Source organism: Kogia breviceps, chromosome 16, assembly GCF_026419965.1.
Source record: "Kogia breviceps isolate mKogBre1 chromosome 16, mKogBre1 haplotype 1, whole genome shotgun sequence".
Lineage (NCBI taxonomy): Eukaryota > Metazoa > Chordata > Mammalia > Artiodactyla > Physeteridae > Kogia > Kogia breviceps.
Genome location: NC_081325.1, coordinates 23414729 through 23432009, shown reverse-complemented (window position 1 = coordinate 23432009; position 17281 = coordinate 23414729). Strand labels below are relative to the sequence as shown.

General features: G+C 36.0%; 1 protein-coding gene across 3 annotated transcripts in view; it reads right to left on the bottom strand.

Annotated features, from left to right (window-relative positions):
• Nucleotides 1–12779: 12779 nt before the first annotated feature.
• The window catches only part of CCDC122 (coiled-coil domain containing 122), a 34374-nt gene continuing 29872 nt past the window's right edge, over nucleotides 12780–17281 (bottom strand). For all 3 annotated transcript variants that reach the window (XM_059042220.2, XM_067016171.1, XM_059042223.2), the window contains one exon: nucleotides 12780–15727. In XM_059042220.2, the coding sequence (XP_058898203.1) occupies nucleotides 15557–15727 (171 nt within the window). In that variant the 3' untranslated portion in view covers nucleotides 12780–15556. The remainder of the gene's footprint in view (nucleotides 15728–17281) is intronic.

Genomic DNA, 17281 nt, shown 5'->3' with positions numbered 1-17281 from the left:
GGGAGAGGAGGTCATGGTATTGGGAGTTGGAGTTTAGAAGAAGACAGCAGTAGAAGCAGCCTGCACTTCCTAATCCTGGTACCCAAAGGCAGGAGTCAGACCTTAGCTGAAAGAGAAGTCTTATTGTAAGCAGGAAATTAGAGTTACATTTATGCTTACCTAAAGATAAGACTGTAGACATGGTTTGAAAATGACCAGAAATGCTATGGGATTTCTTCGAGAGGTTGCCAAGTTGTAGAAAGGATACACCGACCAGGACATGGATGAAGACAGTGGTTTCCTGATGGTGTCCTACTGAATTCACACTCAATGTCTCTTTCCATTCTTTGTCCCTCCAGGCTGGCGGCACTCTGATGCTTCCATATTGTCCTCCTCCACAGTCACAGCCAGTGTTTGAAGCCGTTCTTCACTGGGTTCTTCTGCCTCCCCAGATATTTCCTGAAAGCTGCATCTGACTCCTGCTCCAGGATCTCCCTCTCTGCGGAAAGCCTTTCTCTTCCTCCTACTTTTTTCAAACCAAGCAAACTTGGTTTGCTCCTGCAAACATGTTCTCCCTCATGCATCCTCCATAAGGAGTGTAAGTTCTTCTATGGGCTTAGTTTTATTTTTAGAAAGAAAAGCCAGAAAGGATAGGGGCTATTTTTATTTTCTACACTTGAAGTAGTAGAGCACAGAGGGCTATTGGCTTGAATATGGAAAAGAATAAGAAGAAAAATTAGGTGAGAGAAAATACAAATTATATGTCAAAATATTACTCAGCTCCGCTTTGATTTCTGGTGGAATTTAGTAATCCTTGATCTGATTGAATTTTCTACTGGATGCAGAAGACATATGTACTTAAGCTAATCTCAGTATATTTTATACCTTGGTGTGCTTGCTTCTTCCCCTCTGCTACGTGTGGGCTGAGAAGCAGCACAGTGTGCTGATTGAGATCACCAGGGTTCAAATCCCAGCTAAGCCATGATGTCACTATGGGACCAGGTACAACTTACTTCACCACTCTGTGTCTCAATTTCTCCATATGCAAAATGGGAATGATGGTCATAATAGCATCTCCCTCATGGGGAAATTATGAGGATAGAATTAATGTTTATAAAGTGCTTATGAGAAAATAAGAGACATAGCAATGCAAAAGAGGTGCTTGCTGATGATAATTTGCTTGTTCTCTTACATTCTAGAGTGTCCATGGGGTGATAAATTTGCTACATGCATAGCATTCCTTAGCTAGACAGTCTTTCTTGAGACCACCCCCCAGACTGGGTCATTCTCTCAAGAGTTCCCTGTATTACATCTTCAGAGCACTTACTATCTCTACAATTCAATAAATAACCTCGTAATAATTTAACATCTGTCATCCCTGCTCAGTTATGAGCTCTATAACTAAGTTGACTCCTGAGATCCCTTATAATTCATGCAACTGTCTGGGGCTTTCTGATTCGGAGTCAGCCTGGTATTATATCAGATCTGCTGTAAGTTTGGGGGTTATAGGATATATTCTAGCAGGTTTCGTTCAAGCATTTTAAAAAAAATGTTTTACTTTCATTTTTTTAATCAAAGTATAGTTGATTTACAATATCGTGTTAGTTTCCAGTGTTAGATTCAGTTATACATAAATATGTATTTTTTCTGATTCTTTTCCATTATAGGTTATTATAAGATATTGAATATAGCTCCCTGTGCTATACAGTAAATCCTTGCTGTTTATCTATTTTATATATAGTGGTGTGTAACTGTTAATCCCATACTCCTAATGTATCCCTCCCCTGCCTCTTTCCCCTTTGGTAACCATAAGTTTGCTTTCTATGTCTGTAAGTCTTTTCCTGTTTTGTAAACATGTTCATTTGTATTATTTTTTAGATTCCACATATGTGATATATAGAAATTTTACTTTCCAGGGGAAGGATAAAATGACATCAACCCATTAGCTGCTTTTAGAGCTATAACCAATAAAAACATCTGGACTTAGTTTTTGGCTTTAAGAGAGAAATTTAAAAAATTAAATTGCTACCTCTTCATATTTATTCCGCATATTTTAAGACTTTAAAAAGAAAAAAGTATAGGTTCCCTAGAGGCCTTGTGGCATGCTCCAAAACTGTTAGTTTCCAGTTTAACTTAGACTAATAGGTTGGTTGGCTGAGGACTGCTTGCGGGAGAGGGACTTACTTAATGATTACAGAGAACACTGATACGTGTAGACTTCATGTTTTGAAAATCATTATGAAGGAATTATTATAAATAATAATATTCATAGAACACCATGTGGAAAAGCACACCATAGTTATGACTTCATAGCCAAAGCAACCTAGAAGAGTTAGATCCAGCAGATAAACCAATAATGTAGACACTCAGAGATGGGGTTCCCTTCTCTCCCTCCATGAAGCAGCCCTCCCAACCCCACCCGGCCTCAGTCTCAGTATATCTGATTCAAACATTCTCCTTTACTCTTTCCCAAGAGTAATTAGACCTGCGTGCTGTGGGCATTCCAGCACATGATGGCTGTAGTTTGAAATATCCAATTTTTTCCTTTCCTTTTCATCCAAATCCTGTCCATCATCCCCAAAATAGCTCATATTGTTCATTCCTCTGAAAATCTGTAAAATATGTTGGTACTTCATTATAACTGCTTTTTCAGTGTCACTGAACTGATTCATCTGTTTCACATCTTACTGGAGGAACAACTGGGTATAAGATAAAGGAGAAAAAAGACTATATGTTGCACTTTATGTTGCCAAGAGATGCAGTTAGTAGATGTACAACTAATAAACGATCCAGAACCCTGGAATACTTAATTAAATCAAGTTACATATTTGTGTGGTGCCCTAGCAAATGTCTAGCATGGGCATTTAGGCTTCCATAAATATTAGCACTTCACTTGTAATCTGAGATGTTGAATTTAGTTTTAAAATAGACCAACAAGCCACACAAACTACTTCCCAGGTATGTTTTGAGTTCAACATTCTTTTTTACAACTTCTATATTTACCACTATACCACCAAATAGAGAGAATAGACATTTAAAATGATGACCCTATGGTAAAATTCCATAATTTTTTTTAAGAAAGAAAAGTTAAAAAGTGTTTGACCTACTGAGTTTATTTAATCCAATTTCCATCCCATCTTTTGCTGTGCCTCCTGATCCTGGACAACAGAACACTGCTGAATAAACACTGCAAAGCTGAACTTAGTAGGTTCACCATGGATTTACACTAACCCCGGATTTACTCTAATTGGTGTCATTTAGATCATTAAAGCTAATCCCTTTTTTTAATGGCTTTATGGCAGTTCACACCATTTTCATTTTCCTCAAATGACTAACTCTACACTACTAACGCTACACTGTCACCTTCAGCTGTTTTTCTTACACTCTATCTAATCAAGAACTCCTTTGATTTCCCTTTTCTTTAAATTGTCCTTTTCCTTTATTCAGTCTCTATTTTTTTCATCCTGACTCAGGAGTGCTCTTTCTTCTGAAGGTTACTCCCTTACTCTCTGCCCTGAAGCCTGTCCCCTCCTGGGCTTCCAGGATGCACTCCACGAATAGCTCCCACTCTCTTGTATCTTCAATGCTGCCTTTTTCATGAGCCCTGCAAGCATGGTCAGATTTCCCAGGCCCTAGGAAATCCTTCTCTTAACCCTTCTAGCTACCCTACAAGTTATCTTGCATTTCTAGCCTTTCATTTACTATCTCATTTCTCAAAAGTGCAGTCAATATATGTTATCTCAACTTATCCACTTTTTTGTTTGGATGTATTGCATCCCACCAGTCCTTATACTGAAGGCCACAAATTCCAGTCCTAGGGGGTAAGCTTGTGCTTAAATTCTAGGACAAAACTACTCACAAGGAAGCAACTATCACCCCTTAGATTCAGTTTTGAATCTCTGTAGCAAGTGCTCCCACCTGGAACTAGATTCTGCCTATGTCACTGCTACTAGAACTTACTGAAGCTAACCATCTACCAGCTGTATTTTCTGCCTACCGCTAACCCCCATTGCACTCCTTTTTTCTCCCTTCGCGTTTGGACAGATAGATATCAGAACATTAACTTTACTATTGATAAAGCTGATTGGTAAATGTTTCTTTACATGTTTGGCTGAATAGTTTTATTAAATTGAACTTTCTCCTAAAACAGCAGCCCAGAATGTGCTCTCTCTGCACTGGATTTGCAGTCTGGCTTACAAGAAAAAGAGTCGGGGGCTAAGCCTTCTTCCAAATCAACAAAAGGTAAGTCACTCATCTATTGGGACAAGTGGAAGTTCGGAGATTAGCTGAAAACATTCCTACCATAATTTTCCATTCCTGGAGAGTAGATTAGACATCCTCTTCTCTTTATGGAAATATGAGCCATGGGTAATAAATGTTCTACACTATCCATCCTCTGCCTCCTTGCTAGGGCTTCTCCTAACTCCTGCGCCAGAAAGCCTATCTAGTCTTAGACACCGTGCCACCCCTGTTGCTGCTGGAATACACTCACTCCTTAACCTTACACACTGGTTTCTGGCTCAAAAATCAACCATATTAACTACTCAGTCCAGTGACACCTTCCCAGTCCTAATCTTATCTCACTTCTCAGCTCTAAAATTCCGATCACTTCCCATTTGACTGTGGAAAAAGAGGCAAAGATCATGGGGTCATGCACTACAGTTTTGTACGTTGTTTCTTATATGATTACCATTGTTTCCAATCAGAAGAGAGTTCTCTTAACAACCAGGTCCCTCTACTCTAGGCTTTTGTAAAATCAACATTCATGTTAAAATGACTTCCTACTGATGTAGGAGAGGAATAGGAGCTTTGGAGTAAAATCAGATCAGAGGTTAGGTTTGAGTCCAAATTCTGACACATACTAGTTATATGACTTTAACTTTCCACTGCTTCAGTAATTTCAATTATAAATTGAGAATTTTGTGAACTAATTAATACTAATTGTATTAATAGTAGTTAATATGTATGGAATATTTAATTCTAATCACTAAGGATTTTATCTGCATTATCTTATATAATCTACAACTCCATGAAGTAAATCATGATTATTCCCATTCTACAGATTTTAAAATGTAGACTTAATGAATGTAAGAAACTTGCCCCAAATCACACCATTAATGAGTGATAGTTTGGAATGAATCTAGTGAAACAGGTATTAGAACTCAAGTTTCTATAACTCTAAAGTTAAAGCTCTTAACTGTGTTTTTCTTCTTTCCCTATACTTACTGTATGCAAAGACCTCCTATGGTGTATTGTACAGAAAACGAAGTCATTAGATAGCCAGCACTGTCTTCATCATCATCATGATTGTCATTATTACTACTCCACAAAGGATTACATTCTAACTTGGCCAGTGGTCTTTGTGTAGTCGTTTCTCAATTTAGTTTATTATCAGGTATTTGCTAAAAAGGGGTCTACTCTCTCTTTTTCTCTGAAAACCTTATAGTGTTATTCATGTACTAGAAGAAAACATGGGCATGTTCCTTTATGAGTTAGGTACAGGGAAAACTTTCCTGTGACACAAAATACAGAAGCAATAAAGAAAAACACTGATAAATTTAACTACATAAAAATAAAACAAATTTGCATGGCAAAAGAAGTACTATAAACAAAGTAAAAAGACAAATGACAAACTGGAATAAATATGTGCTACTTGTATCACAAACAAAAGATTATTCTGGCATCAAGGTAGATGTATTGACCAATGAAATAGAATACAGAGCCCCCAAATAAACCATCCCTTATATGGTCAAATGATCTTTGACACGGGTGCCAAGACCATCCAATGGCAAGAGGACAGTCTTTTCAACAAATAGTGCTACAAAACTGGATGTCCACATGCAAAGGAATGAAGTTGGACTCTTACCTTATGTCATACACAAAATTAACACAAAATGGATTAAAGACCTAAATGTAAGAACCCAAACAATAAAACTCTTAGAAAAAACATAGAGGAAAAGTTTCATGACATTGGATTTGGCATGAATTTTTTGGATATGATACCAAGAGCACAGTCAAAAAGAAAAAATAAATAAACTGGATTTCATCAAAATTAAAATTTTCTGCATATCAAAGGACGCAATCAACAGAGTGAAGAGGAAATCTATGGAGTGGGGAAAATATTTGTAAATAACATATTTGATAAAGGATTCATATCTATATCAAGAACTTCTACAGCTCAACAACAACAAAAATAAAAACAACCGAATTAGAAAATGGACAAAGGACTTGAGTAGACATTTCTCCAAAGAAGATATACAAATGGCTAAGAAGCACATGAAATGATTCTCTACATCACTAAGGAAACATGGCTCAAAACCAAAGTGAGATATCACTTTATATCCATAAGGATGGTTATTATAAAAATAAAATAAGTGTTGGTGAAGATGTTGAGAAATTGGAACGCTTGTACATTGCTAGTATGCTAACATAATCTCTCAGGTTTGGGGAGCGAGTTCAACATGAGTGATCAACATGATATGGCTACCATAAAAGCCTTTGTAAACTTAGGTTGTATTAATAGAAAACTGAGTCCCAAGTATGGAATGAAATAAGACTCTTCTCCAGGTGGCTGATCAGACTAATACCTTAAGTGTTTTCTGTTCTGCATCTTTCATAGGACAATACCAAGGCCGACCACATCCAGAGGGATGTGACTAGGATGGTGGAGGGATATGAACTAAAGTCACATGAGTTGTTATAAACTGGGAATATTTAGCTCAGAGAAAACAGTTCTTGGGCTGGACGTGGGCTATATATTTCCAGCGCTTTGAAACAGAGTTCATAGTCACTTAAAAAATACATATAATTAAAATATACTGTTCCTAGTGTTTTGCAATCTACTTTTCCTCTTAATTTATTCAACAAATTTATACTCTCAGTAATATGCATATTAATAAGCTCTTTTTTCTCATTATTTTTAATAAGGTATATTGGGCTTTTCATTTTTTTATTCACTCCACTCCAGGGCCCACCATATTAAATAGTGCTGCAGTTTTTATTCAGATTCAAAGAATGCTTACAATTTCAAGAACCTGGGTATTCTTTGAACTTATTTGCCTAAATTGTGATGCATTAGCAATTACAATAGTTAATATCACAGAATACACATTTTCCCTTTGGTATATGGGATGTTAAACTATGTTACAATGGTCATTTATTTATCAGCTACTCAGTGCCTTTTCTCAAATGGCCCTGGTTAAAGCAGCCATAATTATACTAAACTATATCTGAAATTAAAGCATTTGGGAAACATCCTAATGAAAGCTCAAAAACTCCCTTTCTACCAGAAAAATAACACTCTCCAAGGCCTAATAAGCATGGTTAAGGATACTTCTGATGCCAAAACTCTGAAAAGCACTTAAAACTCCTGTGCCATCAGCTAATGGAATATTGCCATTCTAGGGGAAAAAAGTAAAGAATATTTGAAAATGATTAAAAGAGAGGGCATTTTTAGTGGTGTAAAGAATAATATAATAGACATTAGGAAGTTGGTTTCCTGAAAATGATTTTGCTACAGATGTAATTAGGAAAGATATAAAGTGTGTCATTGGGAAAAATTAGGCCCATGTACCACAAAAAAAAAAAAAAAGCATGGTTCAAACTGTTTATAATTTAAGAACACAAGAGCATATTTCTTGTGACTTGTTAAACATGTTTACTTTCATTAGAGTTACGTAAAAGTTTCATTTCATTTTCTAAAAAAGCATTTAAAGAAAAGATTTGGTCTTTATAAATATTCACATATTTTAGTTTAAAATCATAAAAGTAAATTTTGGAAGTAATTTTCATGTTCTTTTATAAATAATAAATGAATTGTCTGTTATTTGGTATCATCCTATGTCAATCAAATGATCCCATGCCAGACTATCCATAATTAAGCCCAATATATAAAAGCTTAAAGTTATTTTAACCTATTTTAAACAAGGAACTCTACATAAGTTCTCTAAATTGTAAGCCAATATTTATTTTGATTCAGAAATCATGGTATAGATTTCTTAGTACTTCTAAGCTACAGTATTGCAGAGAAACTGAGGCATTTTAAATGTAGTTCAGCTTTATAGTAGCTGTAACTGTTGAACTTGGTTCTGAGGCTGTGTTAGAGTTGACTCCTGAATGTAGGAGAGAGAACTTGAAGCAAATTTGTGAATATACATGCCTACAGAAGACCTAGAATTTTGTTTTGGCTGGTGGAAAGTGTTTACTGTTAAATAGAACAGGAAAAAAATGGGGAAAAAAAGGCAGTGTTTACTGTTTAGTCCTGAAATGGATTTTGTGTCTTTGGAAAGTTTTTCTTTTTTTCTTTTTTTCCCAGAAGAGGCATTTCATGCTCAGTTTTTACTCAAAGAAGATAACTCAAGAAATAGTATTGGGCTTCCCTGGTGGCGCAGTGGTTGAGAATCCGCCTGCCGATGCAGGAGACACGGGTTCGTGCCCTGGTCCGGGAAGATCCCACATGCCGCGGAGCAACTAAGCCTGTGAGCCATGGCCGTTAGGCCTGCGCGTCCGAAAAAAAGAACTTCCCCTGTACTTCACATACAAATGTCAGGACACATCTGGTGAGGTAAGTACTATAAAAAAAAAAAAAAAAACGAAAGAAATAGTATTAATAATAAGATTAGAGGTAAGAGAGACTGACGAAAGGGATGTTGGGAGATATTGACAAGAAGAGCAATGGTTATCTTATTCACTAATTCCTTCAACATACACCAGAGCACCTATTATGTATGCCAGGTATCTGCTTGCTGATGGCAATGCAAAAGGGAATAAAATAGAAACTTTCAGAGTCTGATGAGTGAAAATAATCATGAGAAAATAATTGCTTTGCAGCCCACCTCAAATGTCACCTCTTCTTTTAAACTCTTCCACCCTCGCCTGCAATTAATTGCACCTTATTTTGTGTTTCCACAGGGTTTGGTTTATGCTTCTATTACAGGATGTTTTATGTTGTATTTGAACCTATTATATACATGTCTCTCTTGCCAACTGAATTAATCTCCTGAATGGAAAGAACCATGACATATTTATTTTTGCAATTACCTAACAAAGAAGGTAGAACGTGAAATTTGTTTCTTTGCCATCATCAGCTCACTGTGTTGGGCTTTAACGCATACCAGTCAGCTTCTTTTTTAGATTATGTTACAAAATGAAAGCGGATATTCAAATTTTGTTCCTATTGCTGGGCCCTACTTCCATAAGTGTAGGACATTTTGCAGAATTTTAACTTATTTATATATCAGCTTGAAGTTTTGAGGACTAGCAACACTAATGTTTACAAGTGTTTGGAGGCCACAAGCAAGAAGTCTTAATAACTTTAGCCTAGGTTAAAACCATTTTCACAACACTAATAATTTTTTTATAACTGTTACCAATTTTATATTTTTCGATGCTGTTAATGTAAAAAATCACAAAGATATTATAAAATACCCTTAGCAATACTTTTAAAGTGACTGTAAATTTTCTGAAACCATGATGACAGATGCTATGATTTTGATTTTTTACCATGTTCTGTCTTCTAGATCCACATTTCTTTGCAATATTCTGAGTTAATTACTCTTGATCTGCAACAGACTGTTATTCTAGGGTTTTCAGTTGTAGGTGGAATAATGAATGATTAAAAGGGAGAATTGCTAATTTAAAAAAATGGAAAAGATGGGAAAGGATGGTTTGAAAGAACCAGGATGATTATATGAGGCCATAGGATCTGGGGATGTGCACACATGATTTTTTCCTGTCCCTGTCTTTGTCATTTAGTTGGAATGGGAGCAACCAAAATATTTTCCTTAAATATCACCCTTTTTGTCTGGTTGCATGAGTCTTTTAATAATCCTGTCTAAAAATCACATGACCTCAGCACAGTTGAAAACATTTTAAATTAAAAAATTGTTAAATTCAAAATCAAGATTAATTTAATAAATTTATAGTATGTAGCAACATGGTAGTTCCTAAGAATACTAATATCAAAAAAGATTAATACAAAATAGTGATTGATTTATTATACTTGAAGGTTCATAGTGTACTTTTATTGTTGTACTAAATAAACGGAACAAAGTTTGTGTCTTTTGGCTTGCCTTTTTAACTTAAAGCAAATAAAAATATCAAAATTATACTAAATGGGATAGCAATTAGATTTCAAAGGTGCTAAGTTTCTTGCTTTTTTTTTTTTTTCCTGTTGCTGTTGCTGCTGGAAGCAGAATTGATCTGGAATGAGGAACCGGAGTAGAGTAAGTCATATCTTGAAAATAGAGATTTCAATGTGTAATTATTTTTGCAAGGTGACTTGGTTTGGGATTCCCAGAAGCAGACTCCAAGCAAGTGATTTATTAGTGAAGTCCTCCCAGGAGAAATTGGTGAGGGAAGCAAGACTGTAAAGAAAAAAAAGCCAAGCAAGGCTGTAGTAGCAGGTAAAGTCCTTTTGAGGGTAGCAGGACTTCCACAGACAGTGTTGGTGAGAGCTAGTGGAGGTAAAAGTATAGGTCACTTGGGAGAGGGGTGCTCAAAAAGGATAAAAAAGAGATCTGAGAGGGTCTGGGCAGAGCACTGACTCCGTCAGTGTTTCTGAGAAAGTTCATCTCTGGGATGCAGTTCAAAATAAAGATGGAGTCTCTTGCATAAGACAGTTATAAATGAAGAAATTGTTTTCAATGTTTGGGATCTAAATTTAGGCAAGTGAATTAAACTTTGGAGTTACACCAAAAATGAGAATTGGAGTCTGAAGATGATACAACTGGGGCTCTGCAGAGACTGAGAAAAGGAAAGCTCCGAAGAGGAAGTGGTATTTTTTGCTGGAAAGAAATGGAAGAAAAATGGGAGAATTAGACTAATTATTAGGAAACTGTGCATGAGTAAATTACATTGACAGATTAATTGAGATTGAAAGGCTTAGAAGATGAATAATCTAAATTAGTGAAAGATTAGAAAAAGAATGAACTCTTCTGAGAATTGAGTGCTTTATACAAATTTGTATGAACCACAAATTAAAATAATATCAACATTATCTAACTTCCCAGCCAAGTCAATATTACATCCAAGGGGCAGAGGTGTCCTCAAAACTGTCTCCCTCTAAGCAATGACAGACACTCGGCAATGGCTGTACACAGTCTCTGTGGGAAAGGTGGATGAGAAGAAAACTGTGAAATATTTTCAGCCAAGTATATGTGCTGACATCTGGCTGGCTAACTGGGCATGAATTAGTTAACATTAGTCATTGAAGACAAAACAACTCATTTTTGCAGGATTGTTATATTTTTCCCATATCACATACATAAAGAAGCACTATGGAATCAAGGAGGAATAGTCTTGAAAGCACCTTGAGGAAGCTTCTCCAATACAAGCACGGGGATTACAAATTCCTATTCTATGTAAAATAATGTCATGGGGAGTAATAAGTAATACATAATAGATAAGGTGGACGATATGTCTTGACTTAAATGTTTTGGACAAAAAAGAAATTTGAAGGTGTATCTTAGACTGGCAGTGTATTATCATTGCCTCTAAATTACCTTGTGCTATGTGACTGAGCAATACTGGCAAATATCTGTAATTTAAATGTTTTATTCCAATTCTGACATGATTGTTATGCCAGAGAGCTTTTTGAGTAAGAAGCCTTTTAAAACTATTTATCACATGAACTCTGGTTTTGCTTTTGGAATACATCATCTCATTAATTAAAAGACTGAAGTTTCATTATTTCATGTCTGTCTTTACTGGGTTATGTAAACAGCAACTCTGTCCTTACTAAATCATATGCTATTTTAATTTTTCTAAAAATGTAGACCTCATAGCCATCATTGAAATAGAACATTACAAAAGAGAAAAAGCAACTTGAAGCATCCCATTCTTAGATATGTATTGAATAAATCTATTCTGTTATTAGTATCTGTTTCAATTTATTTTTCCTGGTTTCGGTCATAGTTCAGTAACATTCAGGAGAAAGTACTATATGGTAGCTAATGTGATATAGAAGACCCATTACTCATACTGCCAAATTTATCAGGAAAGTAAAAGAACAAAAACCAAAAACCAAACCCTTCCCTTAGAAATACATTATAAATTCAAGTTAACAAATATAGCATAGGTTATTTATGACAGGCACACAACTTTTAGCTACTGATCATTAGCTTTACTAATCATTAGCTTAGTTAATGAAAAATAAAATACAATATTGAAAATATGAGCAACTAGTAAATCAAAGTTTTTAGTTAAAAAACCATAAGTTCTTCTTAGTCTACTGACTCTCCCCACCAAAAAATAGTCCTAAATTTCCACAATATTGATATAGGCCTTAATGATTTGTATGGATGAACAGGGATTCCATGTTCAATGCAAGATGATATAGGAACTTCGAGTATTAATTGTAATCACCTATGTGAACTTTACAAGGTTCCAACGCAATTTTTATAAGCAGAATTTCACTTTCCTTAGCCAAAATGTTTTACTAATACTGACTTTCATGTACTGATGTCACACAGAGTGAAGTAAGTCAGAAAGAGAAAAACAAATACCATATGCTAACACATATATACGGAATATTAAAAAAAATGGTTCTGATGAACCTAGGGGCAGGACAGGAATAAAGACGCAATTGTAGAGAATGGACTTGAGGACACAGGGAGGGGGACGGGTAAGCTGGGATGAAGTTAGAGAGTGGCATTGACATATATACACTACCAAATGTAAAATAGATAGCTAGAGGGAAGCAGCCGCATAGCACAGGGAGATCAGGTGCTTTGTGACCACCTAGAGGGGTGGGATAGGGAGGGTGGGAAGGAGACGCAAGAGGGAGGGGGTATGGGGATATATGTATACGTATAGCTGGTTCACTTTATTATACAGCAGAAACTAACACGACGTTGTAAAGCAATTATACTCCAATAAAGATGTTAAAAAAAATTTTAAAGCAGTTGTAGGTTTATAACAAAATTGAGAGAAAGTCACAGAGGTTTCCCATATACTCCCTGGTCCCACACATGCACAGCCTTCCCATTTATTAACGTTACTCACCAGAATGGTACATCTTTTTAAACCAAGGATGAACCTACACTGACACATCATAATCACACAAAGTCCACAGTTTACCTTAGGATTCACCCTTGGTATTGTACATTCTATGCATTTGGACAAATGTATAATGACATATATCCATCATTACAGCATCATACAAAATATTTTCACTGCCCTAAAAAAATCCCCTGTGCTCCACCTATTCATCTCTCCTCCAACCCCCCACCCTCAGCAACCCTGGCAACCACTGATATTTTTACTGCTTCCATAGTTTTTCTTTTTCCAGAATGTCATATAGTTGGACTTAATGTAACTTTTTCAGATTGGCTTCTCTCACTTAGTAATATACACTGAAGTTTCCTCGTATCTTTTCATGGCTTGATAACATTTCTTTTTTAGCACCAAATAATATTCCATTGTCTGGATATACCACAGTTTATTTATCCATTCACCTACCAAAGGTCATCTTGGTTGCTTCCAAGTTTTGACAATTATGAAAAAAGCTGCTATAATCATCTGTGTTTTTGTGTGGACATCAGTTTTCTACTCCTTTGGATAAATACCAAGGAGTGTGACTGCAGGACCATACGTTAAGGGTACGTTTAGTTTTGTAAGAAACTACCAAACTATCTTCTAAAATGGTTGTACCATTTTGCATTCCCAGCAGCAATGAATGGGAGGGTTTCTGTTGCTCCACATTCTCATCAGCATTTGGTGTTGTCAGTGTTACAGATTTTGGCCATTCTAATAGGTGTGTAGTGGTATCTCATTGTTTTTTGTTTTGTTTTGTTTTGTTTTGTTTTTTGTGGTACACGGGCCTCTCACTGCTGTGGCCTCTCCTGTTGTGGAGCACAGGCTCTGGATGCACAGGCTCAGCAGCCATGGCTCACAGGCCCAGCCGCTCTGCGGCATGTGGGATCTTCCCGGACCAGGGCACAAACCCGTGTCCCCTGCATCGGCAGGCAGACTCTCAACCACTGCGCCACCAGGGAAGCCCTATATCTCATTGTTTTAATTCTCATTTCCCTGATGACATACCACGTGGAGCATATTTTCATATGCTTATTTGCCATCTGTGTATCTTCTTTGGTGAGGTGTCTGTTAGGTCTTTGGCCCATTTTTTAATCTGGTTATTTGTTTTCTTATTGTTGAGTTTTAAGAGTTTATTTTATATTTTGAATAACAGTTCTTTATCAGGTTTGCCTTTTGCAAATATTTTCTTTCAGTCTATAACTTGTCTTATTCTCTTGACAGTGTCTATTACAGAGCAGACATTTTTGATTTTAATGAAGTCTAGTTTATCAATTATTTCCTTCATGGGTTGTGCCTTCGGTGTTGTATCTAAAAAAGACATCACCATACTGATGGTTAGCTAGGCTTTCTCCTATGTTATCTTCTAGCAGTTTTATAATTTTGCATTTTGTATTTATGTCTGTGATCTACTAACTCTAACCCTAACCCTAATCCTAAAAAAAAGCAGAAAGAAAGAAAATAACCTAGTTCTGAGTCATGGGCCAATGCTGATTGTGTTACAGCATAAGCCACTTGAAGTGTTAGCCATAATAAGCCATGCAAATTGCTAATAGGACTACTAATATTAGGCAAACAAGATTATCAGGTTTTATGTCAGCTATACTCTTACTGAATCTTATGCACATAGAAAGGTGAGGAGAAAATTTACCTAAGATACCGTTTTGATGTTATTGCTTTGAACTCATTAAATCCTAAAAGTGAATATTTAAAAACCATATCTTCAATAATTAATGTTTTGTTTCTGCTTCTAAAAACTTGATGCAATGGAGCCACAAGAAGGAGTGCTTTTATTCTAAAAGGCACAAGTATGTTGCTGTGGACATAGTATATGACTTTCAATGAGAAAAAATATGTGTTAGTCTACACTGGTTAACATTAAGAGCTGGTATGTTTGCCTTACATGATGTTATAAATTCAATTTAGCTATAGAATAGTAAGAAAGAACATACAGACAGAAAAGTGAACAAAAAATTGTATACATTGTACCAGTCTAAAAATATGTCATCCAACAGCAAAGAAAAATGATTGTTACCTTCTGGATAAAAGAGAAAAACTAAGTAAATATCTGAAGCCTCGAACATATAACAACCTTATTATAAATGTCAACATTTATGGACTGCTTTGAAGCCAGGGGTAAAAAAGCAGGTAGTTTGAAACAGACAACCATTTAAAATATCTTAACAATTTAAATCATTGTAAATTCAAATGCTTCTTTTCTTCTAAATTTTTGCTTCATGTGCTAGTAAAGGCAACATGTTTATAAACAGGCATTCATGAGTACAATATATCTTATACACTCAAAATATTCATACAGAGTCTTTCACTATTTTTCTGTGAGCCTTCCTATTGTCTCTCTATTTCTATCAATTATCGGGTTGGAAGGCAGTTCAGCAAACAGATGACTGATTCAAAGAAAAGAAAACATATGTGTCATTAAGAGAGCCCTCTGATAGTGGATGTCAGTTGTTAAGACCCAAAGGATTTTCTCACCTTTCTATCCCATAATTTTTATGGCATAGTCTGTGCTCAGCATTACCCTATACTACATTACCCTACGGCCATGTTCATCTTTCGTTCCAATGCATTTTCTCAGTTCAGCTGCAGTTTTTTGCAGCTGTTGAATGTTCCATTGCCATTGTCTTCTATCTGACTGAAGCTTGTTCACCTGACAATGCAAACGCTTAAGAATTGCACCGTATCTCTTATGTTGTACCTATTAAAAGAAGAGCACATGTCAATGGGCCTTGAGAAGGAAAAATAGTAAACAGCCATAAAGGATATTTTGACTACTCTAAAGAGGAAAGCACTTGATTAAAAATTACTCACTGTAAATAATAATAATAATAATAAACAGTAATTATAAGTATTCAACACATTACATGCTAGATACGGTGATGAGAGCTTTTTACATGTAATTAAGTTCTCATAACACCTTATGATGTAAATATTATTATCCCTACTTTTGTATAAACTGAAGATCAAAGAGTTTAAGTAATGCACTCAAGGTTTCACAGCTAGCAAGTGATGGTGTTTGTGATTTGAACACAAGGGAAGCATCTGTGATGGAGGGCCTTCTACTTATCAAAGCAGGTTCTGGTTAAGAGAAATGGTTTCATTTCCTTTGTCTAGTGGTTCATTGAAACACAGACCCATAGATCTAAAAGATCCAGGAGATCATATAGGCCATTTCCCTGCCATTAAGTAGATCAGTATTTATGCTGAGACAGACAAGGCTACAGCGGAAGGCAGTGAGGCACAGTGGAAAGTGCATGGGTTAAGGCTGAATAATATTTCATTGTGTGTATACACCACAGTTTGTTTATCCATTCATCCACTGATGGACACTTGGGTTGTTCCTGTTTTTGGATATTATGACTAACACTGCTATGAATATGGATATAAATATATCTTTGAGACTCTGCTTTCAATTCTTTTAGGTATATACCCAGAAGTAGAATTGCTAGATCCAACAGTAATTCTATTTTTAATTTTTCACTGAACTGCCATGCCGTTTTCTACTCTGGCTGCACGAGTTTACATTCTCACCAGCATGTGGGAGGGTTCCAATTCTTCACACACTGAAAGTATTTGATATTACCTGTCTTTTTGATCATAATCATAGCCATCTTAGTGGGTGTGAAGTGGTACTTCCAGTGAGTGTGACAGTGGTGTGACACTGTGACACTTTAAAGTGTGAGTATGACACTTTAAAATGAACTCATTAGTGGGGCTGGGAAAGTTATTTCTTCATTCTCATGTCTATTTAAGAGAGAGTTCTAGTCAGTCAGGAAGTGATTCTAGGTCAGTACAAAGAAGAATCAAGTTGTCAAAACACCAATTCACCAAATTTGTCAAAATAACCAATTTGTCAAAGTAAGTTTATAGCTTAAGATGGCTGTAGGGACACAAGACTCTGGGTTTCTGGGGCCTTAAGACTCTGTCCCCGACCTGTCTCCCCTTCTCTCCGTAACTCAGCTTTGCTTTTTACTGGGACCCTCAGTACAGTTTCTCCTCTCTCTTTCCCAGCTCCTCCCTTAAGTTGGAGCTTTCTCACCTTTATTATGCCATCGCTCATTTTGATAGTATATGAGGACTATGGACTTCTTAGAATGTTTTTAAATGCATAAAATAAAACATACAGGATTACAAAAGAAACCAATTATATGGAAACACAGTTCTGCAGAGCATCAGGGGAACTAGGAGAGAAACACTGTAAGCATTCCAAAATACTGGTATAAAAACAAAGTGAAAACTTGTCAACTAACAC